Source organism: Rhopalosiphum maidis, chromosome 1, assembly GCF_003676215.2.
Source record: "Rhopalosiphum maidis isolate BTI-1 chromosome 1, ASM367621v3, whole genome shotgun sequence".
In the NCBI taxonomy this organism is placed as follows: domain Eukaryota; kingdom Metazoa; phylum Arthropoda; class Insecta; order Hemiptera; family Aphididae; genus Rhopalosiphum; species Rhopalosiphum maidis.
The window spans coordinates 15,635,734-15,661,789 of NC_040877.1; the positions used below are offsets into that span (position 1 = coordinate 15,635,734).

The window sequence follows — 26,056 nt, forward strand, 5'->3', positions numbered from 1 at the left end:
CTACTTAATTTTTTATGATTTATGAGGTTTTTTTTACATTTGTTCTGTTTATATTATTGTTTGTGATAATTGATAATTCAAAAATAAATATAAACTTTTATTTTTGCTTAATGATTCAAAAATGATAGTTGTTGAACTCCATTCTAAAATAAAATGCATTGGGTAGAAATTCGGATAAATATTCTATGCATCGAACTTAAAATAGCAGTGTGCAAGCAAGAAGTAAAAATTCTAACCAAATGTGGCCATTACTCTTATTTTCTAATGAATCAAACAATTTTATTTTTGTTTTTAGAGAATCACTATAAATATCATAAAACATACTAACATGAATAAATATCATTCAATTTGTTATTAACCAATATCATATCAAATATATTATGTAAATCTATGTGTTCGATCCCTGCTTATAATTTTTAGAATAATAACTAATTAATATGCAGTTATGATCCATTGCTGTATCAACAAAATGTGCTGTTAATTTAAACTGCAGCTATTTATTATACTATGTGGTTTTAATTTTACTATTTAATTTATTATTGGGCAAATATTTGGTTGAGTATAATTGTAGTAGGTACCAAAGTTAGAAATACTGTAAATGTAATGTAATGTTTTTTTTTATTACTTATCATTTTAGTGAAGTTGTGAATAATTTTAAATACAATGTATTCATAATATAGGTTGTGAAAAATAAATTATCAAAATATATTTGTCTGATTAATGGAACTATAATATTATTATCGTGAATTTTTTTCTATAATTTTTTAAGTTATTGTTTAAAAGTTGAACGATATTGTACTACTTTTAGTGATTTTTTAAAATCACTTTAAAATACAAAAGTTATTGGCTCATTGACAGCCTTTTAGTTTTTGTTTTTATTATTGAAAAATATTATATTACTTATACACTTCTCCGGGAAAATGGACAAATGTCCAGTACATAAAACATATTTTTCATAGCCTATATCAAAACAAAATAAATGAATAAATATATAACTTTGTATACTAATCTATAAGTTTTCTACTACCTACCTTATATATTATTTTTTCTATCTATATATATATATTATTATTTTAAAACGCAACTAGCATATTTTACTGTTTAGACTCCATCATGTCTATTCAAACAAATTAATCATGCATATAATTATTGTTATTTTTATTATTATCATTATTATTATTTATTTTATTACATATATACATGCATTAATATAATATTATTGTCTTTCAGTTTGCATTATGACTGATTAAATTATAATTTAAGAAGTGTGTTTAGTTCAAACCTTTGAATATTATTATGCTTTCTGTTTACTATTATCGTATTTCTATTTAATATATAAGGTCAATGTATCCCGAATAATGTAATATTAGATTAAAGTGTTTGGTTGTTGTATGAAATTCAAAATACTATATATAATCCTATGTTTCTTTAGTAATTTATGTTTTTGTTTTTATTTTTTTACTTACCAAAATCTTAAAGTATAAAAATAAAAAACATAATTGTCCTAAAAAGATTGAATGGTTTTGGTTGAATTAAAATGCTATACAATTTAATGAGAAAAAAGAAAATTACTTTAAAAAAATTAGGCAACACAAGTAAATTATACATTTTGAAAAAACTTCTTTCTTCTATTTCAATGAAATCTGATACTTTTTTAGTTTTGAATGTAAAACTAAGTGTTATAGATCAAATTAGCTTTAAAAAAAAATGTAGTCAACTCAAATTGTGTGCTAATAGTGTTACCATTTAAAAAAATGCATATGTTTCCCATATGCGAGCTTCATAAATAATAGTGTAGGATTGCGGAGGAATATTGTACATTATCAAAGTATGTACTCCAAAATTAGAGTTACAAATATAAAACAAAAATCTATTCAACATTTGTTTCGGACGTCGTAATTAAATGCATAGGAATGTATGTCTGATGACGCCAATATAAAAACACGACCACCAGTGAATTCAATAAAATTATTAATTTCAATACGTTTATCACATTTAAAGACATAGGTACCTATTACAGTTGGTAAGATCAAGTTTAATAATCTAAACAGTTATTTGTTATCTTGCTGTTTTCAATTGAAATTACAAAAGTGTATTTAAATTAAGACCTTACATTAAATTTAAGATTGATAGCTAACTTTCGATCTAAAGTCACAGTAATTCAGATAGAACCTCACACTTGCATGCTCACGCGAACCGGGACACGATAAATGAATAGACGATATTATATGGACGATTTGAAAGTGCTGCAAATGTACGATCCCGCATTATTTGGAACAGCTAATCCAACTTTAGGAATTTTATTAATTTATTGCATAGATGATTCTCAATTCATTTTTTCTTCGTTTTATATTATAATGTACCCATACAGTATTGCAGCTTTAGTATTATATACCTACTTAAAACAAAATAATTTAATATCATATTATATAGTCGGAAGGTGCGTACCAATAAGCGTGTATGAGTGAGGCGGGGGGAAGTGAATGCTGTACATAATAAACTATCACGCGTTGTGTCAAAAACATTTTGTGTTCTTAAACAAGCGATCCGAGATAATGGAGTTCGATTCTGCTGCCAATGACATTTTGGCTTACTCGGCGCGGTGACCATTAATCCAAAATATTGAAAAGAACAATGCGATGAAATCAATGCATTTATACTACGTCGACGCTAACACAAAGCGTATATATATTATTATCGTCATCCAGTCATAATAAAAATAATAATGATTTATAAAACAGTGCGCACAGGTATCTGGTAAGTATAAACGTGTCACTGTAAATTTTTTTAATTGGTATTTTGCAAAATAGCTAGTGTTAAAAATAATACATTATCTGTGGGTACGAACATTTGTTTACGTGAATTACCCTGCATCGACTTAATTGCGTAAATATGGTTAAAAATATGAGTTAAAACTATAAATTAACACGTATTAATATAGTGACTATTATACTGATGAGGTTAATTTAGGAAATCTGTAGGGATAAGACCTTCCCTCATAATTTAGTCTACCTACCACTTATATGCTACCTTTCGGCTCGTTACATCGGCTATTTTCGATTACGGCCGGTGCAGATAACTGCAGATGCCTATTGCCTAGGTTAGATTTTATCCAACTTAGATGTAGGTATATATTAAATTGTATAATTTCAATTAGGTACTATATCATATTGCAATTGCGCCAAGATCAGTGATTACCATTATTCCCAACGTGGACGCGTGGTACCGCTTTTGTGTGGCCTTTTTTTAATTTTGATTATTTTGAAGCGGACATTGAGGTGCCAAGGAAGACAATTCTTATGTGACTTTAATTTTTATTTTTTATAATTTATTTTAATGAAATACATAGGTAATTGCGTGTCTGCGTACAATGAAAAATAATTTTAGTTAATATACCATAAATAATATATAAAACTATGTACAGGTATGCATAAAATGTACATAGGTATATACTATACGAATTTAGTATATAAAATAAAATTGTAGGGTTTTATTTTTATTTAATTAAGTTGCTGATTATAAAAATCAAGCTATAATCTTTTTAATTTATTGGTGGGTGGTGTGGTGTGAGATTTTTGATAACTTAAAAGAAGGGTGTTGAGTAAAAAAAAGTTATGAAACACTACACTACATTAACCGTAACAAAGGCAGACTTCAACTTAATAGATAAATATCAAGTTAATGTTTTACTTAAAATAATTTGTAGATTTTCTAATTAATTTAAGAACTTGATAGTTTAATTGAGTGTTAAAATAACCTAAGTTTTTCAATTGATTTAAAAACAATCCAACAAGTTAAAATTAAATTATTCTTTGTTTAAACGGTTTATATTTGTCTACATTAATCACCAAGGTTCCTACTGCATGTCTGTATATGTAGCTTAATACATACATTACAATGACATCTACTTGACATCAAGCTGTATGCACGTCTAGGTAGGTGGTACAGGTACACTCGAAATATATTGTACAACAATAACGGAATGATAGTTCTCCGGGTTTCGTGTTTTGTTGTTATGCGTTTTAACAATCTCAAGACTTGTGAACTTGAACAACAATTTATTATACTCGCAATACAAATGAAAATAATTGAATGGAAAACAAAGTTTTTGTGTAGACAAAGTATATTATATATAATAAGTACCTAGTTAATTAAACAACCAACCTATTAAAAAAATTTATATAATAGGTCTGAAAGATGTGAGGACAATTTGAATATTTTAGTACAATTTAAGTTAATTTATATAGATCTTTATATAATAATATTAGGTATCTACTATCATATCAATTTTTTTTTCTTTTTTAATGCGTTTTTAATGTTTAAATAAGTTTAATAAAATTAGTATATTGGTACGATGTACCTACCTATTATTAGTATTTACTGTACATGTTATAATATATACCTATAATTATTATAATGAATTAAACGTAAATATATTATATTTTATATTCTATAATTTTAATTATGAACACGAATGGTATTTCTTTAATAATATCTGTAGCACTAATCTAGTTAATAGTGTCTCTAATTGACAATTGCTACCTCAGTGCCGCCGTGGTGTCAGCAATATATTATAACAAATTAACAAATTATTATTTATTACAGTTCACTTATTTCAGTTATTTGTATCTATAGACTATAATTATTCATAGATAATAAAGGAATGGATCGCACATAAATGCTTATCACACAATAACTATTTAGTAGTAAACTTTTAAGAATAGTTACGAAGTCTATAATATTTTTATTAATTCAAAAACCCCACAATATTTGACTTTCTTAAATAAAAGGAAAAATCTGTGAATCTCTCCAAAAAAAAGACTACAGCCCCAAACGTACTTGATATACATAGGCTTGCCGCCTTGTCCTATCTATTGTTTCATTACTTATATAATATTATAATGGTTAATACTAAATAATAATATATGTTATACAATTTTATTTTATTTTACAGAAGAATTTTAAATAAAACTGTTAAAATACATTCCTAAATATATTAATATTGGATCAACGTTTTTGAATTTATCCTGAAAAAATTCAAATTTTTTTTTAAAAATCAGATATTTGATTATTCAATTATTTGGTTTGAGATTATGATAATATTATGTTACTGAACAATCGAAACGACATTATTTTATTCCGTCTAAAAGTTATAATGCTTTCAAGTTTTTAATTCAAATATAATTTAAAGTTCTGTAGTGTTGTATAGGTAATAGTTACCTATGTAAAATTTAAATACAAAACAACATTTTGCGTAAACTAACTAAAAACGTAACACACGTGTTAGTTGCAGTTATTTAGAGGTATAAATATTTTATTTACACCGAATCAACAAATATAAATGCCCTACATTGTCCAACAAGTCCGAGTTGAATTTGTTGGGAGGTTTTTGGAAAGTTGTGATAACTTTGCGCACTTCATAAAGTTTATTATGCTACAGAAAGTAAAAGTCAAAATATTATTATACATTTTCACTAGATTTATTTTGGTAAAATCATTGTCGTATTTCTGAATTTTCCAAAATTAAAAATTGATGAAAAATGAAATCATAAATAATGATTTTTGTAATTAAAAATAATAATAACGTAGATAATTATTACCATTCAATTTAGGTATGTAAATGCATTTAATCTAAATTTTTATTTTTTATCTAAATATCTTATTAGTAACTGTAAGCTTAAATCAATTTTTAACGATTACTAATTCTTTGAAAGAAACAATATTTATCATGTCGTTCCCTATTAATTAATGAAAGAATGATTATCCAATGTTATACTAATACTATTCTATATTATTATCTATCATTATTGTATGTACTATTATTTACTACTATTTATAAAATACATAATACCAATTATATAATATTGCTAATATTAACGCATTGATTTTTAATTATTATTAAGTTGAATAAAATATCAAATATTTTAATTTAAAATGCATAAAATATTAAAATTATACGTTTAAATAATATTATTATAATTTTTAGACTGATATATATTTAAATAAAAAGCTAAGTAGATATATGGAAACAGGCCACCGAATATTTCCTAATGGTCTAGAAGGTGGAGCAAGAAAATGTTATTTTAAAGCTAATGTTCAACATTTAATACATAGGTAATATTATTTGTCCACATACTACATTTAATAATACTCATCATAGAATTGGTAAGAGGATTTTTTTTAAATTATAAAATGATTAATAACTCATAAGATTAAATTGGATATTATTGAAAATAGAAACTAAAACATGATAATAATTAATAAAATGAATTTTAAGAATATGTTATTTGAAATTTGAATTACAATTTACAATATAGTATTTTTGAAGTATATAGGTAGTCGTATAGATACTAGTAAATTAGTAAGTATAGGTAATAACACTAATAAGTTATTATTATCCATTAATTGTTAAAAATCGTTGAATATGAGTTAGTATAACGAAAAAAAATATGCAAAAATCCTCAAAATATGCAAAAATATGCAAAATAAAATTTCATATTTGAATTCTCCGTACTATAAAACGTATTTGTATATCAGTCTGCTATGTTTTATATTAACTATGATGGATATGCAAATGCTATAAGTCCCGAACTCTGCTAATAACTAATAGTAGGTATACTATGTACATTTGATTAAATGAGAATAGCCTAGGTATTGTAAGAAAACGTAATTTTTACTACAAAATAATTTTGCAATTTTAAGTAGGATCATGGTTATTGGTTATTCATTTTTGAAATCAAAATCTAAAATTTAAGATTGCATAAATATTTATGTATTTCCCGATAATAAAGAAAAATACTTAGAAATTTTTATTTTTTGATCCCTCCCATCGGCCACCATAACCGGGAACACTTTTACCTCTATTACCGAAATTTACCAAAATTTATATAAATGAAATATTGTATTTTTACAGGGGTATTTTCGACGGGTAAGTTAACGATAATTACTTATAAGAAATGTCGAAACATATTTTTTTCTAAACTTACAAGAAATATTATTTCATTTATATATTTATTAGTCGATATATTTACTATTTATCGTTATAAGGAAGAACAACGATACCTATTATTAATAAACCAATTTTGAGAGAAATGAGCGAGTAACATTGAAATATACTTCAGTTTTAAGTGTTTGATAAGATCGACATATAGTAGCAAAAAGAAAATCGCTGCCATAATGAAAAAACTTCTTTGATACAATATGAAGAGAAGCCATTGACCTATTTAAATTGGTTTCGATACATATCATGCAATAATAATAATAATAATAATAACAATAACGATGATGATGATGATAAGACGTGTACACTATTACTGTGTTTTATACAATTGATTGTGATTTTTGGTCATACAACAAAATTGAATTGGAAAATTTGCAACACCACACGAAAACATAAAAACCATCACAGGAACTCTTTATTTTATTTTGTATTTAAATATGAATATATCTAGAGAATAGATAAATGTATAGCTATTATCAGTCTAGTAATAAACTAGGAAAAAAAACACGAATTTAAATTATGTAATTAAGTAGCACGAAGACGCTTAGCTATATAGGAATTAATGATACAAAATGAAAATTAAACCAAGAGAAACTGCGGAATCACTTATTTTCTTACGAGTTTGTGGCGAGAATTTCCACAAAAGCGAGGGGTATACAACAGTCATAAATGAACGAATGTAGTGATTTTTTATCACTGAAAAATTTAGAAAAACCCGTTTATAAAGTAGTACAACAGCTCTTCAGCCTTTTCTCAATTATTAATTTAATGCTAAGCAGGTCTTTGTAAAAGATCGAGTTATAGACATAATATAGATGGTAATTTTGTGGAGCTCGAGTATTCCGGTAAACTTGCATTTTTTACCTTACCGTCGCAATGTTGTAACCAGTATGTCCATATTCGATTTTGAAGCGTATTGCGGCGTATTTCAGTAAATTTTAATTAGAAAATTGTAAATTTATTTTTTTTCGATCGAAATGTTTTGGGTGCGCCGCAATGAGAGTGTTAATAGAGTTAATATTTTTGACGCTATACTATTATTCCCGGTAAATCTCTTGGCGATATCAAGACCTAAATATTTAACAGGATCGAGAGAAGGAATAGGTAAATTATTTGCGGTAATACTTGAATCTTTGCGGAGTGAATGTTGTATGGGTACGGTCGGATTTATGGTGGTTTAATATTTGATTCGGAATTTAGCGTATATGGTACATTTATTATAATCATAGACAGTAGATTTAAATGCGATTGTAAATTAGCAGTTGCAATTAATGGATCTCCACGACGTGCCTGTTAATAAGATGACTTTGTCATACACATAATCAGCTGTATTTTGTGCCGCGGTCTGTTTAGAGGCATAATATTATATGCATATTATTATGATGATCAGTATACGGTAAAGGATACACTCAAACACTCAATTCGCGTTTCCAATGCATTTTTTGTATTTTTTTTTTATTAGATACTAAGATATATTTTATGAAATTCAACGTTTCCTTATAATTACAACTAAACGATGTACATACATAATATATAACTACATTTTGATGGAACGTTAAAATATTTGTAATTCGATTTAAATTCGAGCTGTGCGTTTGTATAATATCTGCCCTTAAATTTGTAATTAATATAGTTTATTACCAGTATATTTACGTGAGCGGAGTTCAAAAAGTCCATCAAATAGGTAACCATTTTACCGTAGGTGTCGAGTGTGCCTCAACATTGAGTAGGTTACTGCAATGGGTATATTCGTATATTAAATTAGAATTTATCAGTTCAATGCAATCATAGTGTACGACGAAAATTAATTTTGAGCATAGACAATTTATCTTTTTAGTAACCTACCACAGTGATTTAAAATTACTTTATTCATAATTTTAAATTTAAAAATAATAACTTGATTTTTTTCCGATTGTTTTAAAATAGTATTGGTAAATTTCTACACTTGTTCACCAAGCAGAGTGCAATCAATTCGGTACGAGAAATCCCCATAGGCGGAGATCGGGGGAGGGGCTTACGGGGCTTATCCCCCCCCAAAAAATAATAAGTAATTTGAAGTTAAAGCCCCCTTAAAAATATTAAACAAACAATCCCATAATTTTTACAGTTTGTAGAATTTTTATCATTATTTTATATTCTTATATCCTACAATTATATAAATGTACCTAGTGTCCTAGTACATTACATACATACTATTTACCAATTTATTATTTACGGTAACATACCGAATAATTAAGACATTATCGGTGATATTGAAGATATTTAAAAAAATAGTTCACCTCAAGTATTTCCTAATCTTTATAAAGTGATACAAATTACTTGTTCTGCTACGTGCGAAAGAAGTTTTTCTGCTATGAGGAAAATAAAAACATGGCTAAGAACATTTATACATAAAAAAAAAAAATTTAATGAATTTTCAATATAATATATTGAAAGAGATAAGACTAAAGCTTTAAGTAATGAAGCTATTTTAAATACTCTTAACAAAAAATGTAATATAATAATAATAATAAATTAAGTTAAAAATGGTAATAGTATTTTATTAATTATTCTTTTTTTTGACGTTTGTAATTATTTAAGTTATCATGATAACGAGAACAATTTTTATGAGTGATTTAATGTAAAAATTAGATTGTTGGAGGTGTGGGGGCAACGCCCCAACGGGTCTGTTTGAGATCAAATATTTGAGCCCCCCTCAATATTTCACAGGATCTCCGCCTATGGAAATCCCCCTCAAAGAAGTTGACGATCGGAGAATTTTTGCTTGCTATAGAAAATTAAACTCCTTATCTCTTCAAGGGATATCAAAATATAATAATATAATAATTAATTAAATGCTTGAAAGTTACATATAAGTTACATTCCACATTGTCTGCGGTATCAGACTTTATCGCGACCCACTACAGTTGTTATTATCGTAGTGAGTGCCGATTCGCAGCCGCGCGTATGGTTAGGTAAGATAACCTATACGAGGCGTAGTAGTATTTCGACTTGCATTGATAAAGTTCGTATGTGACGTCGGCACGATGGGCTCGCGGTTTCGTCATTACGGCTCTTTAGTTTTAATTCGTGTTCGTGAATTCGTGACACACACGATTTCTAACTTGTAAACTCATAATGTGTATAATATGTATATGACTTACACAAAAGATTTATAAAATTCAATTACATAAACATCAACACCGACATATATATATATATATTATATTATAACGTATTATTTAACATATTAACAATATTTATAACAAACTACAAACGCGTGGAAATGTCAGAAAACAAAATGGTGCCAAAAACGAGGTGTAACCGTTGTGGTATAATATGTAAAAGCAACTGGTGGAGATCCAAGGTCCATCGTTTGAAAATACTGTAATATTAATAAATTGTATCGCTGAAATCAAACGTTTTTGAGGAGTAGAACGCGTATTGGTCTACGGGCGCCAATTAATAAGGTATATACCTATTAAATAGGTCGGTATATTCCATTTAATATGCTATTTTTCATCCATATTTCCTACCTACCTACGTCTACACCACGTTGGATTAACTACTATCGTATTCGCGTATTAATAGTTTTGTTTGCAAACTTTAAGCATTTAATTTAATAACCAATATTATTATGACCGGCGATTTGCATTTTACTATTTTTAAATTGTCTGGTTGTTTCCCGTCACAGATGACGGGAGCCTATATTACAACATCAATTGGATTTAGTGATTTATCTCATTTATTCAATAATGACGTTTAAATTCATCTAAGACACAGACAACGATTTCAATTCTGTACGAATTAAATTAATCGTTTACGCTCTAGAGATGTGTGATAAAATCATAGGTCATTGTAAGTTCATAATTATGAGTATTATCAGAATAATAATTTTTACATAAAAGTTCAATATTTTTTAAGACTTATTCTGCAATATTAAGCTAAAATTTCTTTGCTTTATTTATTTTTTTATAGGTAAGCAATTAATGTAATTTCTGTGAATATACATTATTTTGGAAATGTTATACTGTTTCTATTACGTTGAGTTATTATTTATTTTTCAGAAAAAAATTCTGAAAAAAATGTTTGATCAAATTTATCTTAAAGATTTATGAAATTTTGTTCAAAGTTTGAAAAAATTTAATAAAAATAAAACACAAACAATTTTTGGATCGTGTTCGCCGAGAAGCTTAACTATTTATATTATTTGTTGTGTGAACATAAATTATACATTTTTGGAAATGGTACAATTATTTAGTATTTACTTTAAATGTGTTTAATATACCTAGTTGTGTTTGACTATTTTTAAATAGGTACCTACCCATTATATCAAAAATACGTGAGATTCGCTGGCATAATATGTATATATCTAGCTACACCTATGTTAAAATCAATCTACGAAAACTTCGAAGAAAAACGAAATGAATTTTGAGTAGTTATTGAGTATAATTCTAAATCACATCGTTGGTCGTTGACAAATGTACGGAGTGTTACCCAAATCATATATCATATATTATATTTTATGAAAATACAAACAAATTTACCTTACTATTCAACGAACGGACACGAGACAATATAATTTTTTACTCATCTATCGACTATTACACAATAATATATAATGATGTACATTATTTTAAATTTAATTTCAGCACTAAATCAATATTTTTTACATTATATTATATACTGTATAGGTAATAATATACATATTTCTATATAGAACCCGTAAGGGAATGGATATCACTAACATTATTTAGTATTAAATAACCCGTCTACAGTGCAATCTATATCTAAATCGCTACAGACGGCCGGCAGTGAGCACGAGACGATCGGATTGTTTATTTTATCCGAAAAAATGTTCGCAGACAAAAACAGACATCATTAATTAAAAACTAGTGCGTATCGCTCGCTCGGATCAGGATTCAAAAGTACCAATATACTTACCTAATAAATTGTAAAAAAAAACTTCAACGACCGTGCCGAGTTTATCATGATGTTTACATTATATATCAGGTACCTTTATGTAGTACATTATATTATAGTTATCCTATCCAAGTATATTATTATTTATTATAACGTTTTTAATACTTTATGCTATTCTCTGTTCGATTTAAATATATAGGCAGCCGTAGATAATTATTAATCATTTTATAGTCTCGATGCTTAGTAAGGATTGAAATTTATGCTTGTTTAATACTCATACATATATGAGTACATGCGCCATTTTTTATTATTTGCTTACATATTATATGTTCAACGTAATTGTAATTTTTACCAACATATATATATATACAGTTAATTAGTTGTTTATCTTATCAGCTTATCTGTACGATTTGCGATTTGCACTAGTGTAAATTTGTGTTGTTTTTCGTAGTAAAATAACGATTTAAGACTCGAGTGTTTAGTGGCTCTTAAAAAATTAATCATGTTCACTTTAAAAGTTAAAGAATACATTATAGCAGGCGACTAATGAATTCGATCAGTCGTGTACAGAAAATTGTCTTATAATCATGATTGTTAAACGTTTAAGTATTTTACAGCATTTTGTATAATTTTAATTTTTTTGCCATAAAACACACGTAATACCGATCATGGATCCTAATAATTCAAAAACCGCACCAAGAACAAGCACTCCACCACCACCGTACGATGAAGGCCCAGGAATTTATCCAGCAAGTTGTGTATGCTCGAATGATTACACAGCGCAACATCAAAGTCTTACACCTGAATGCATAATAGAATCGAGTATGTATTTGATGGTTTTTAAAATTTAAATAACAACGAAAATCGATTAGAACATATTATATTGCTAATTATGTATAAGCAAATAATTTCAAATTTTGAAAAGAAATTAGGTTATCGTTGATAAATGAATAGCGAAGATTTAATTTTTTTTTTTTTTTAAATTGGTATGTAAATCTCAAAAACAGCTATATAGTAGCTGAAAGAATTGTTTAAAAAAAAGATTTTTATCATAGCATGTTTTTTATTTTAATAAAATTTATAACTTACAATAAATAACAACCTACAAAAACGTACAAGTTTGGAGTTTTTGACGGAAAAAGTAGACACCTCCTTTCTTTAAGTTTACATGTCGCAAATTTATGACCAGATCACTTCTACTTTATTGTATTTACTATTCACAGAATGTAAATATATAAACATATTTATGATTTTAATAGTAATAATAAATAAACAATGAATGATGATTTGGGTGCATTATAATATCTTGTAATTATAGTATAATAATTAAGCGACATAATAAAAACAGTTTCTATTTAGTCACGTTTGTACAATAATTATAATGCAACGAGGATTTCCAAAATAAATTTTTTTCGGTCGAATAAAAAAGTGATGGCTATAATAATAACAACAATATTGTGTGTGTATCATTTCTAGCTTTGGGTCCAATGCCAGTCCACATGTTTTGTCCGACGTGCCATAATTATATAATTACCGAAACCAATGAATTGCCGTCAAACGAAGCGTATTTATGTTGCATGCTAATATTTGTTGTAGGGTATGTATATATATATAATGATATACTAAAATACAATATATATTAATTCGTTTGTTTTAATGCCAGTCATTTTATAGTGATATTATACAATTCGTGTACCACCGTTCGGTATATCCTATATAATTATATTATTATATAAAAATAAATACTTTATATAATATACTCATTCAATAATTCTGTTCATAACAAAATTATTTTTATTTTTATTTATTGCTCAAAATTAGCATTGTGTTGCCATTTATGGAACACGTGGGTGGGCACCTACGATATGTTTCTGTAATAAAAATCTGCTAGTTGACCGACATTTTGAGTGTTCTTTAGAGATTTTATTCAGTGTTGTAGCTTTAATAATATTATGAATAATGATGCGTTGTGTACTTGTATGGTATAAGATTATTGCTATTGATGACTTTTGACTTTGTATAAGTACGGTTGTTGGTTGTTGAAGTTGTTTATTATTAAATATGATTGTAGTGCTTGTATTCAATTTGGTCAATCTGATTATATTATATGCATTACCTACTTGTCTGTGTGAAGATTGAACTTTTGTGAAATACGTGGAGGGTATTATCTACAAGTCATTATTTTGAGTTTGTTATTTTAATATTTTCGATCTATCCAGCATAGTTAGGTATTTAATTTCACTTTTAAAAACACGTTAAATTCTAAATTATACAATATTTTACTTAATTTTAAATAAATAGGTTTATAGAAAAATGCTACAAAATAAATTATTTTTAATTATAGTTTTATAATAGTGTTATGGTATATTATTTTTTATGTTTAAATTACCAGGTTAGGTTACACCAGAAATCCATTTTTTGTTTTATTACGTGTTTGGATATACAATATTCTAAGTCATGTTAAATCTAATTAACAATATTTTAATATAATATATTAAGAATTATATAATAAAAAAATCTTATGAATATATCTGATTAAAAGTGGACTTAAGTATCTTTAATCTTCTGTAGTTGTGTATACATATTAAACTTAATGTATTCTTTGTTTAGAATTAAGATTTTAATACTTTATGATAAGAGGGATCAGAAAAAAAGAATTAAACATAATAGGACTTAAAAGTTTTATTTGATCTGAGTATAATCTCACGTAAGTATAAAATAATAGACAAAAAAAAAAATTAAACTAAAGAACTAAAATGCAAATAAAGTTTTACTGAATATGTTTAGTGGTATTCAATTGTTGTCAAAATAGAATAATATGTAATATATTTATTGGTTCTTTGAAGTAGTTTTGGTTTTTGAAAAGACCGATAGAGCTATTTGTTTTACGATATTGTGTTTTTGTTTGTGTCTGTAAATATTGTAAATATATACTGTTAGTGTTTACAATATAAGTTTTATTATATAGTCTTAGAGCAACATATTTAAATTTCTCTGTTTATCTTTGCAAATTTTAAACTTTAATAGATCGATAGATTTTATACGCGGACTCGCGGTTGTCATACACTATCCATTATATATCAATTAAAATGTTGTGCAGTAGGTATATGATAATAATTAATAAGATATCTTGTAATTTTAAAAACATAAAATTGTTTTATAAAGGTTGGATTTGGTTTTATGATTAGAGTCATATTGCACACATCGAGATCAGAACCCAACAAATATAAAAATAAATAATATTGTTTTAACCTTTGGTATTTATATATGTTATGTGTAGCGGCTTGATTTGTTATTTATAGAACGAAAGGTTGTGAAAAATCTTACTAACCGATTGATGATTACTGTTTTCAAATTTGTATGTATTTTGATTGTACATTGTGAACATATTTATAAATTAATTTATCTTTTACATACTATTTGAGAGGATAATTCTAAAAAAGATAAAATATGTGCCCTCACTAAACCCGGAGTCAGGAAGCTAAGAAAAAAAAAATTAGAAATTGAAACCATTTCGAATAGAGCAATCATATAAACATGTCTGAAAGCTAAAAAGGTTAGAGTGGACTGGCCGTGCAATATAGTTGGCAAAGGATAAGCTAATACACAAGGTAAGCCCATCGAAGTAGACCAAAGGCAGTCTTCGTCAATGATGGCTTGATAGAGTGAACATACGTTTATATAGAACGGTTGGGAACGACGAGAATTGAAGATGTAAAAGATCGGAAATTTCGGAGAGATTTGATGATAATGGTTAGGTTAAAAGAAAAAAAAATGTCTTTTATACAGTAAGGTATAAGGTTAAGCTCGAAACTTACTCTATTTATTATCTATTATTAACTATAATACTGGACGTAAAAAAGTTACAATACATTAATATCATTGTACCTAATCTGGCACCGAACTATTGGTATATAGATCTGTGTGGTTCCATCAATTTAAAACATGTAAACCACAAATAAAATTGTTGTGTATCACCACCTTGTATACTTTTACACGAGAAAGTTAATTTTTGTTGAGGCGGTGGTCCCTTAGCGCCCTCGGCTATTTCTTATTTTACTTACATATAGTTTTAGAAACGTATCATTCGATTTAATTTCGACAAAATAGCGTAGACTTGATAAAGCAATACTTTTGTCACTACGATCGCCATTATAAATATAAATATATTTATTAATTATGTATTATAAACGAAATCAAATTTTTGAAATCTTACAACTTTAAAACTGTATATTTCAGGTGTACATTATGTTCGTGTCTACCGTTCTTCATGAAATCTTTTCAAAAAGTTGACCACAAGTGTCCGCAGTGTACGTCTTACATAGGAACGTATAAACCATGAAAATTACGATACATATAACACTCTTATATGAATTATGTTTAGCAAACAATTATTTAAAACGCATTGATAGTTTTCTAATTTTATTTCAAATTTCAAGTGTACATAATTATTTAGACGTAAAATAACAAGCAGCTTATGCTATTTGAATTAAATATGCTTAAAATTGAAAAAAAAATACTAATAATAAATAATTATAATAATTATTATGTGTAATAACATCCAATAGTATTAATTATACAAATAATTATATTAGTAAATAATCAAATTTGTATACATGTAATATTTATAATTTATATAAAATGTTTAATAAAAGAGTAAGTACACCATTGTTGTAACTATATATTTTGGAAATCAATTAAATACGTTAATAACAGATTGCATTTTTTAAAGGTAATATAGATACCTACACAATGTTACAGGCTTATAATAATATAATTGTATTAATCAACTTTTTAATTGCTTAAAGATTAAAACTCATAGTCTTACAAAACGTATAGTTCACAGAGTTTTTTAGTCACATATAGTTATCGAATTATCAATGCCGTTCAATAATATTTTATGTGACCCGCAAAGGCGTCCAAATCACAACTGATGCTATGAATGTTAATTGAATAAAAATTCAACTTCCTAATGCCCGAAGTTCCGTTGATGGATGGCCTCTTCAACAAGTCACCAATCATATCTCTCCATTGTACTTAACTTAAACTTGTGAATCTAATTTAGACTGTGTAATATAATAAGAAATGTTTAAGAAAAAATATTTCCTGGTATTATAATTCTAGAGTTTTAGTAAAATTAAGACTTTTCTTCCTTTTAATTCGTCATTTTGTTTTTGAATTTAATCAAAATATTCTAGTTAATTTCTTGTATTATTTTGGCAGAAGCGAAGTGTTGAGGAAAATACTACAAGTTTACAAAGTCTATAACATACTCAAATTTACTAATTTTTTAATTAAAAAAAAAACTTATAATATTATTGAAAAAAAAAAACTGAAATATATAAATAAAAAGTACTAATCATATTGTCATATCTAAGAGTTGGCTACAACTTATAGGAATTGAATCTGGTTTGGTTAATACTGTAGAGGTTCGGTTTTTAAGTTTGATTTTCGTCACAATTCGTTTCTGAAACATTAGCGAAAACAGTATGTATATAATATTACTTGTATAGAAAAACGTTTATATCATACACTGTAGTGTCTATATAAAAGTATAAATTTGACGTTATTTTTTAAAGAAAACTTCATAAATATAAACGTGATGTATAATTCAAGAGATATTTTATTATTCATCAAATAATAATATCTGTTATTTTATATTTTGAAATCTATCAACATGAAAATTGATGAAATTTGCTCGTGATAGGTAAACTTATTTTATACTTCATATTATTTATTTATTTATACGAGAAAAGCCAAGTGGATTGCTATCTTATTAAATACTTTACGATATAAAATAGTTTATAATGACTGAATTTTGACCGGTAGATCAACATTAAATTACAATTTATTAATAAATACTTTTTTTAACTATAATTTTATCAATAAAACACCCACATAGGCTTTTGTTTGAAAATCAAAAATATTAACTTTTTTCCATTGGTTAAATAAAAAAATATTTATTTATGAAAATAATTGATTTCCTGTGATAAAAAAATTAATAGTAAAAAGAGATCTACTATTTTACTAACTTCACTGATATTTGCTTGATTTACGTTTAAATTTACATATTATAACTGTCATGTTTTCATGAATGAAATTTTTTCTACAAAGGTGCCAAAAAAAAAAAAAAAAAACACAGATTGAAATTTAAGCCACAATACATATTGTTTTTAAATAAATAATGAATTAAAAATTATTACCAGTTCGTAATATTTATTTTTAAATTCGTTTAAGTCTTTTTTTGTTCTCTCCAATTCAAACATGCATTCTTTTGTTGTCTGTTGACTGATAATTAATTCGCCGGATAAGCTCTAAATACATTTGTTTAATGTAAAAATTAATTAAACCATAATTGAACCACATCACTTCAACCGATTTTACCCTCATTTTGTCGTCTTTTTTTAATAGAGTTCTTTTGATATCGTTCATTTCTTTGAAGACATCTCTGCCTGGTAGCTTAATGAATTCATCTTTTAGTTTTTCATACCTAGTCTGCAGCTCTTGGACTTGCAAATCCTTGTCGAATACCCTGGTGCATTGTTCGAGTAACCGTTTTTGAAGGATTTTCACTTTGGCAATCATCTCGTAAGCCGGCGGATCAGTGTTCTGGGCGATAATAACAGTGCACAATATTAATGTGTATTGTCAAAACTGAAATTATTTAACATTATTATACGGCGCGGCGTGGTGCCACGGGGATCTCAGCACACTATTTATGACAGATGACAATTATTTTGAACAGCTGCAAATATTATACGTTTTCCGAGAGTGGACTGCCGGCACGGGCGTTTTGTCACTCCGGTCACAACGGCATTATGACGAGTGCAATATCGTAATGTCGGGGTAGGTATATAATATTGTATAGCCGTTTATGGTTTTTTTTTTTTTTTATTTTTATTATTGATAACGTAACGGGGTATTGTCACAAACGGATTTACAATAAATCGATAACGTTAAATAAACACTTATTATATTACCTATACGAATTCACATATCGCTTTATCCCGCCGTCCTCTGTCGAGGGAACACGCGTGCGAGCTTGCTGCGCACAAATCGCAACACGTCTATTCTCGTTATCGAATTGTTATGAAAATAATTAACTTATAAATTAATAACAATTAACTGCAGTAGTCCAATATCATTCCGCCATAAGGTTTCCAAAGTGTAAAAAAGTATCGCACCATAAGGGTTACGTTATCCGCGGGTAAATGTAGTAGGTACCTAGTGGTGGCGGTAGTGGTGGTGGTTCATTTTTTTTTTTTTTTTAATTCGCCGTATCAAGACACGAATGGCTCACCCTCCACGCCCCGCGCGTTAATTAACCTCCCGTATAGTATAATGTAATTTTTTTTATTTTTTTTTTTACTACTAAAACCTTTTCTGTACATTTTTATATCATTGGCACAATAATATTATAAGAAGAAAATTCAAAAAAAAAAATCCCGACTATCGAAATGGCGGGTTGAGGAGACGGTCCACACGTCAATCATTTAAAAAAACACCACTGCAGGCGCGTTATAATATATTACTTTTAATATTCTCCATCGGTGTACGTTTGTAGGTTTGATTAACATGTCTTCTAAAGCTCGACATTTCAAACGTTCTCTGTTCAGTTTTTGCTCATATTTAAGTACTTCGCCTCTTATGTCATTTATTTCCGATAGGTTTTTCATCAACAAGTTTTTTTGAACACTAAAAAGCAATAGACACAACAACAATTTTAGGTACGTACGTATGTAGAGTATAGACGTTCATTTCTGTGTACCCGCGAATAATAATAATATACTATATAGTGTATATATTATAGTATTTACTATTCGTTTATGCGTACAGGAATTAATCAATATTTAATAAAATAATTTAACATATAGTATCATGTTTGGTGTTGTTCTGTATATATTATATTATATTATTATTATTACTACTAAGCGCATTATAGTGTAATACTGTAATAATATATTAAATTACTTGGGTTTAAATGTGTTATATTAATGTGTCTTATTAGCGTAATTAATTTTGTTGTACGCCCTACAATGAAAACACTGTACCTGTGGAAAATAATATTATGTAGTAGGTACTTATTATATAGGTAACTATAAGAATTTTATATATGAAGTTTCAACGACATTCATTTTTATGAAGTAATAAATCCAGTTTTATTACTTTAATAACTAATCAGTTAAGAATGTAAAAAAAAAAGTGGGCAAGTGGATATCGCTCTGCTGTATAGTAGAGACGGAGGGTAGGTCAATGGTCACTATAATGGATGTGTTAAATTTGAATGCAATGACAGGTATCAATGTATACAAAAAAACTTTGTATTAAATTTTAAAAATTTTTTTGATAGCCAAATTTTTTTTATCGGCATTTTAAGAAAAATAAAATTAAAAAGTCGAAAATTTTAATTATCTATATGTAGCTTAAAGAAGGTCAAAATATTTTTAAAATTTAATCGTAAATAGATAATCATAATATAAACATTTAGTGAAAATTTTAAGTATTTACAACGATTTGTTTTTGAGTTACAGTAAAATCAAAAAACCAATTTTGTCGAAAAGTGGTTATGCGTGAAAATTCCCGTTTTTCCGTTATTTTTTCAGGGTTTTTCCCGACGCTTTTGAAAACTACTGGAAAATTTTTACTTTTAACCCCCCAAAATACCAACTAGATGAATTTTACTTTTCAAAGAGGGGCTGAAGTCAAAAATCGAAGCATTATTACTACTCCAAAACGTGATGACAGACACAAAAATAATAAAAAAAAAAAACCCACATCATTGTAAAATCAATACATTCATCATTCCGTTCAGAATCTAAAAAACAATCGTTTTAAATTTTTTTGAATAAAATCTTTGGCGTGCTAAAAATTGATATATTATTCGGAGCATAATATACAATAAACATATTTAATTCGTTAAAAACGAGTTATTATGTTTCTAAAATTGTTTTTTCACTGATTTTTGTGATTATTTTTAATGTACTTTTTAAAACTGTTGAAAATCTCTGTTAAATTTTCAATTGATTGATGAGACTACATAGATTGATGTCAAAATCACGAACTATATTATATATATAAATAATAATAATAATAATGTATCAACTGCTCCACCACATCATAATATTATAATCTAGAAGTGTGAGAAGAAAACATACCGCAGTGATTGCTCACCACGTTCGACACTTAAGTAAGATTTTAATCGCAAATTAAGCCCACGAATTTATTGACAAATTATAATATTATGTACTTATTCTCATACTTAGTATAAAATCCCATAATCAGTGAAAGTCTGAAATTGGTAGTTTGAATATTTTTTTTTATTTACTTATAATACTAAAATAAATTGTTTTTATAACGAGTTCATATTTTTGTAAGGTTTCTGATCGAATTTATTCAAAAGTTTATTTTCTAAAAAGAAATATGCAATCAAAAACAGAAATATATTAATCGATTGGTCCATTACCGATTAGAACACAAGACAGCAGTTTAATTTAAGTAATAATTTAACTAATCTATGTTAGTATATATTTTTTTTAAAATTCAGTTCTTGTCAGCTGCGATAATAATTATGGAAGTTGCAATGTTTTTATACGTTTAACTGAGAAAAAATATTTTTTATCCTGTAGTTTTTTGTTTTAATAATTCGTTTATCAATTAATACTTCGTTAATAAATTGCAAATAACGGGCTATATAAATTATAAAAATAAATCCAAGTAAATAATGAAAATAGAAACTGAAAGTTTAAAAACAACTAAACAGTTATTGAATTTTAGGGTTAGGTAGATAATCCGTTTTATTAAAACTTTAAAGAAAAGTAATATTATTATAACTATATATTTTTATATATTTTTTATTTATATTTATCGGTAGCTGCGTGGGCCATTAGTTTGAAAGTATTATTATAGTATAGTACACAATGTATAATGTAGGCAGTACTTATTAATAAAATTAATTAATTTTATATTTAATAATTTATTGATGTGGTGCGATCAATTTTTTTTATAACCATTTTTACATTTGTATAATTATATTGCCTTATTTGTAAACTATATTATATAATATGTACAAAAATTAATCTAATTTTTTATCCATTTTTATTCTTTTTTTTCATATTATATCTCTAATAGACAACTATTGTGTCACGTATTTAATATTTAAATATCATAAATACGATTGAACTTAAAATAATGTACAATAAAATCAATCAATAAATTAAATACCGCACACACACAAAATTAGGAAAATCACTATAACCAGATATATTATAGTAAATAAACGTCATCAACTTCAAAAGAAACAAAATCAAACAGTTTAATTTAAGTTAAGCATACATAATAAATATATAACTGTATAAATAAGACTTTTAACATAATGGCCATAGTTTTCGATGCAATTTAGATAAATAATAAATAATTCTATAAAAAAATGATAATATTAGATTTTTCAATATACCTAATTATATGTGGTAGGTACTATAAGTAGATATGTATTTGATTATTTACATTTGATTTTAAGTAATAATCAAAATTATATAAGTTTAACGTTATGATAATTTGATAAAAATTATATATTCTAAAAAAAATCTTCATTTATAATATATTCACGGGGACGCGGTTCATGGTGTGTGTTAATATTATAATACCTTAAATATTTTACTTGTCTTGTTAACATTTATAATGTCACACTTTTATCATATATACTTTTATTGAAACTTTTATATGTACCTATTACATTTAAAAACCGTATAATTTATTTTGACATTTTGAACAGTTATGAAGCTTAACGTTAATTCACGGCATTGCAGCATTGATGTGTTCTAATTAAATATATATTCAATCGAATAATAAATACAATTACCTCAAACTCTTTACTTCCGATTTGAGCAATTTAATATCGTCAATCCTTTTATTATATTCCACTTCTCCCTTGCCTAATGTCGTTCTTAATATGTCATTAGCATCTTTTTGTTTTAATAGCTCCTCGTTGCGTTTATTCATTTGATTTATGAGTTTGTTTTTATCTTTGTTTCCCTGTGTAAAATTTAAGCTTTAACAACGAGAAAATGTATTATCAAAGTTAATGCATCAAAAACAATGTGCTTATTTATAATTTCAGTGAGTTTCTATCATCTGAGCCAAAAAAGAAAAAAAAATTTTACCCACTTCATCATTTTGTTTCTGAAGTTTTTCTATTTTTTTCTGCAATAATTTCAATGTCATTATCATTGACTTTTCGTCTTCATTTTTTTTCTTTAATAAATTTGACATTTCTTCCACTCGGGTCTCGTACTCATCGATTTCTTGTTGACATTTTTGAAGTTCCTTTTCAGTTTGTTTTAATACTGTGTGACAAGTTATCAAGGATTTAGTGAATACAGTTTAGTGTACTTGTGAGCCACCGTAGATTTACCTGTATCGTTTTTCGTCAATTGCATTTCTTTGTACGCGACGTATTCTTTTTGTTGTTCGAGTTGTTGTGAAATCATTTTTATTTTATCTTTTATCTCGTCTGTTTCATCCTGAAGATGAAACAAATTAACAATAAATTAATGCGTCATTTAAGAAAGTATTATGATGAAACAAACCTTAGCTTCAGCAAGATTTTTAGAAAACAGATTTCTTTCAGTTTTTATAGTGTGTAGGTCATGATCTTGTTCTTTAAATTTATCACTCCAATTACTTATTTCTTTTTTTAATTCTTGCACTTCCACTTCTTTGTGATTCATTGTCACTGAGTCTTCGTACATTTTTTGTTTTAATGTTATTATTTCTTGGTGTAACCTGTTTCGCAGGAGTATTTTATAAAATTAACATAATATTTATATTAAAAATATATAAATTATTACTTTTCCTTATTATTTTTCATTGTAATTATATCTTGGTTTAATTTATCAATATATTTTTGTGCGCTTCTAAACTCTTGTTCCAAAACCCGAAATGCTGATTCCTTTATATTCATTTTTTCGATATATGCAGTTATTTGTTCTATATATTTATATAAAAAAAAATCGTTACAGTAAAATAATACATCTGTATCGAATACTTTGTTATTTACCATTAACTTTAGTCATATTTTTTTCTAGTAACTTTTTTTCTCTTTCCGTTAATTCCAACATTTTTTTCAGTTTAAGATTATCTTCTTGTGATGTAATTAAACTTCGTTCCAAAGTAGCTACGTTATTTTCAGAATTTTTTTTTTCCTTAGAAATTTTGTCAACCTCCTCCATGACCTCTTGACGCTTTCTGACTGATGTTTCATGAGTAGCAATTAAACGTGTTAGTTCGGATTGAACTCTTAATAATTCATTTTCTTGGTACTAATGTTAATTGAAAACGTTAAAATGTATAAATTAGGTATACAGTTATAGGAAATTATTAAACGTGGATTATTAGATTAATGACAATATTAACATACGTTTATTTTATCTTGAAGTATATTTATTTCTTTGACGCTATCTGCCCTAAGTTCAGTTTTAATTTTTAATTCTCTAGTTAATTTCTTTATTTGTTTATCGAACGACGTATTTTTTGTGTTTAAATTGTTATTTGCAATCTAAAAACGAAATTAATACCTAATGTATAATTAATGAAAATCACTTTTTATTTTAGATTACTTTTAAGTCTTTTAATGTCTCGTTAAGTTTTTCTATATTGGATTCTGCCTTTCTGAAATTGTTCTTAGTGATACTAAGTTCGGTTTTTATTTTTTCCAATTGATCGTGGTTGGTTTTTATGAGGTCCTCTAATTTTTCCTTTGTTTTTATTTCTTTCACTAGATTGTTACTTTGAGCCTTAAAAATAATATAGAAAATAATTAATGGCGAACCACAATTAACGCGGATATATTATACTGTTTACGGCCACTTACAGCTAAATCGGCTTCGAGATCTCTGACATTATATTCGGCACTGTCTAGTTCTTTTTTCAATGATTCACAAAGATTATTTAGACGTTTGTTCTCTATATCTATTCTAGCCAGTTCTCGTTTTGTTCTTGTCAACTCTAATTGACTCGTATCACCTTGACCCATAGAAGAAAATCTGTACGAATTCATAATATAAATATGCGTTATTATTACGTGAAAAACACGCGCAAATCAAACTTACAAGCTTTCTTCTTCCATTTGTTTAGTTTTCGACTCTAGTTCAGTTTTTAAGGTCTTTATTTGTGCTAATAAATTATCGTTGGACTCTTGAATTATTTGTTCCCGGAGGTTGGAAGCGTCTAACATACGATGCGCAGAGTTCAATTCCTACAAAAATATAAAGTGTCTAATGATTATAAACTAATTACACAAGAATTTGTGTATTGCAAAAAAATGTAATTTTAACTTCTTTTAGTTTTTCCACTGTGTTTTGTTCCGATAAAATAGACTGTTTGATTTCTGGCATTAGTTGCCTGTAATTGTCCATCACGCGCGTTAACGATTTTTTCTCCTCTATACATTTTACAGATTCCTCGCCGAGTTTCCGAATAACCGCCCACAGATGAGTGAGCGCTTCTGTGAGAGGCGGATCCTTAGCAAATTCAATAGCCTAAAATATACATTAAATTATAGTTATTTTTTTAAGGTTGAATTTAAAAAAAAAAAAAAATAATTAATTAAAATATAAATTATACTTACATGTTTATATTCTAATTCGGGTTTCTTAGAATCGTCGATTTTCATTGCACACATATCTTACGAATGAGCTACAATATCGGCGGAAAAAGCTTATTCCAAGACTTTTCGAAGTAGTCAAGGTTACGTGCTATGTTGGCTTGATCGAATATTTTAAAAAGTTTTGAGTCTACTTCTTTACCTCAGTTTTAAATAGTATTAAGCTGAAATGGAAAATATTGTGTTATAATTTTTAAACATCGAAACTTTTGTAATGAATATTTTTTTTAAATTTGGTACTCGGTAGTAGAAGATAAAATTATATATAAGATAACTTATTGAATTAATATTTGCAATAAAGCTGAGTACGACTGGAGGAGCTCAATGACAATAAAAAATCTATTAATTTTTCAAGAAAAAGATTTTTTTATTAAAGAAATTTTAAAATAGGACAAATAAACACTCTTCATAACACCATACAAATACGTTGTTTACTTATAAAATGTGTTATCTCGAGTTAAAATGCGAGTATTAGATATATACGCCAAAAGCAC

The 26,056-nt window shown here is 26.8% G+C and overlaps 2 protein-coding genes across 2 annotated transcripts; one reads left to right on the forward strand and one right to left on the reverse strand.

The window, feature by feature from the left end:
- Positions 1-11,096: 11,096 nt before the first annotated feature.
- On the forward strand, positions 11,097-16,452 carry LOC113560941 (cell death-inducing p53-target protein 1 homolog). Its single transcript, XM_026967077.1, has 4 exons — positions 11,097-11,226; positions 11,296-12,724; positions 13,379-13,499; positions 16,142-16,452. The coding sequence occupies exons 2-4, from the start codon at positions 12,571-12,573 to the stop codon at positions 16,242-16,244; spliced, it is 378 nt and encodes a 125-aa protein (XP_026822878.1). The 5' UTR covers positions 11,097-11,226; positions 11,296-12,570; the 3' UTR covers positions 16,245-16,452.
- Positions 16,453-16,885: 433 nt separating this feature from the next.
- On the reverse strand, positions 16,886-25,580 carry LOC113559195 (cilia- and flagella-associated protein 58-like). Its single transcript, XM_026964854.1, has 16 exons — positions 25,527-25,580; positions 25,234-25,437; positions 25,009-25,154; positions 24,771-24,942; positions 24,517-24,693; positions 24,318-24,401; positions 23,958-24,219; positions 23,749-23,887; positions 23,488-23,683; positions 23,313-23,421; positions 23,066-23,244; positions 22,761-22,933; positions 19,435-19,597; positions 18,287-18,511; positions 18,106-18,216; positions 16,886-17,369 (listed from the first exon to the last, which is right to left on the reverse strand). The coding sequence occupies exons 1-16, from the start codon at positions 25,578-25,580 to the stop codon at positions 17,262-17,264; spliced, it is 2,502 nt and encodes an 833-aa protein (XP_026820655.1). The 3' UTR covers positions 16,886-17,261.
- Between the last annotated feature and the right edge of the window lie 476 nt (positions 25,581-26,056).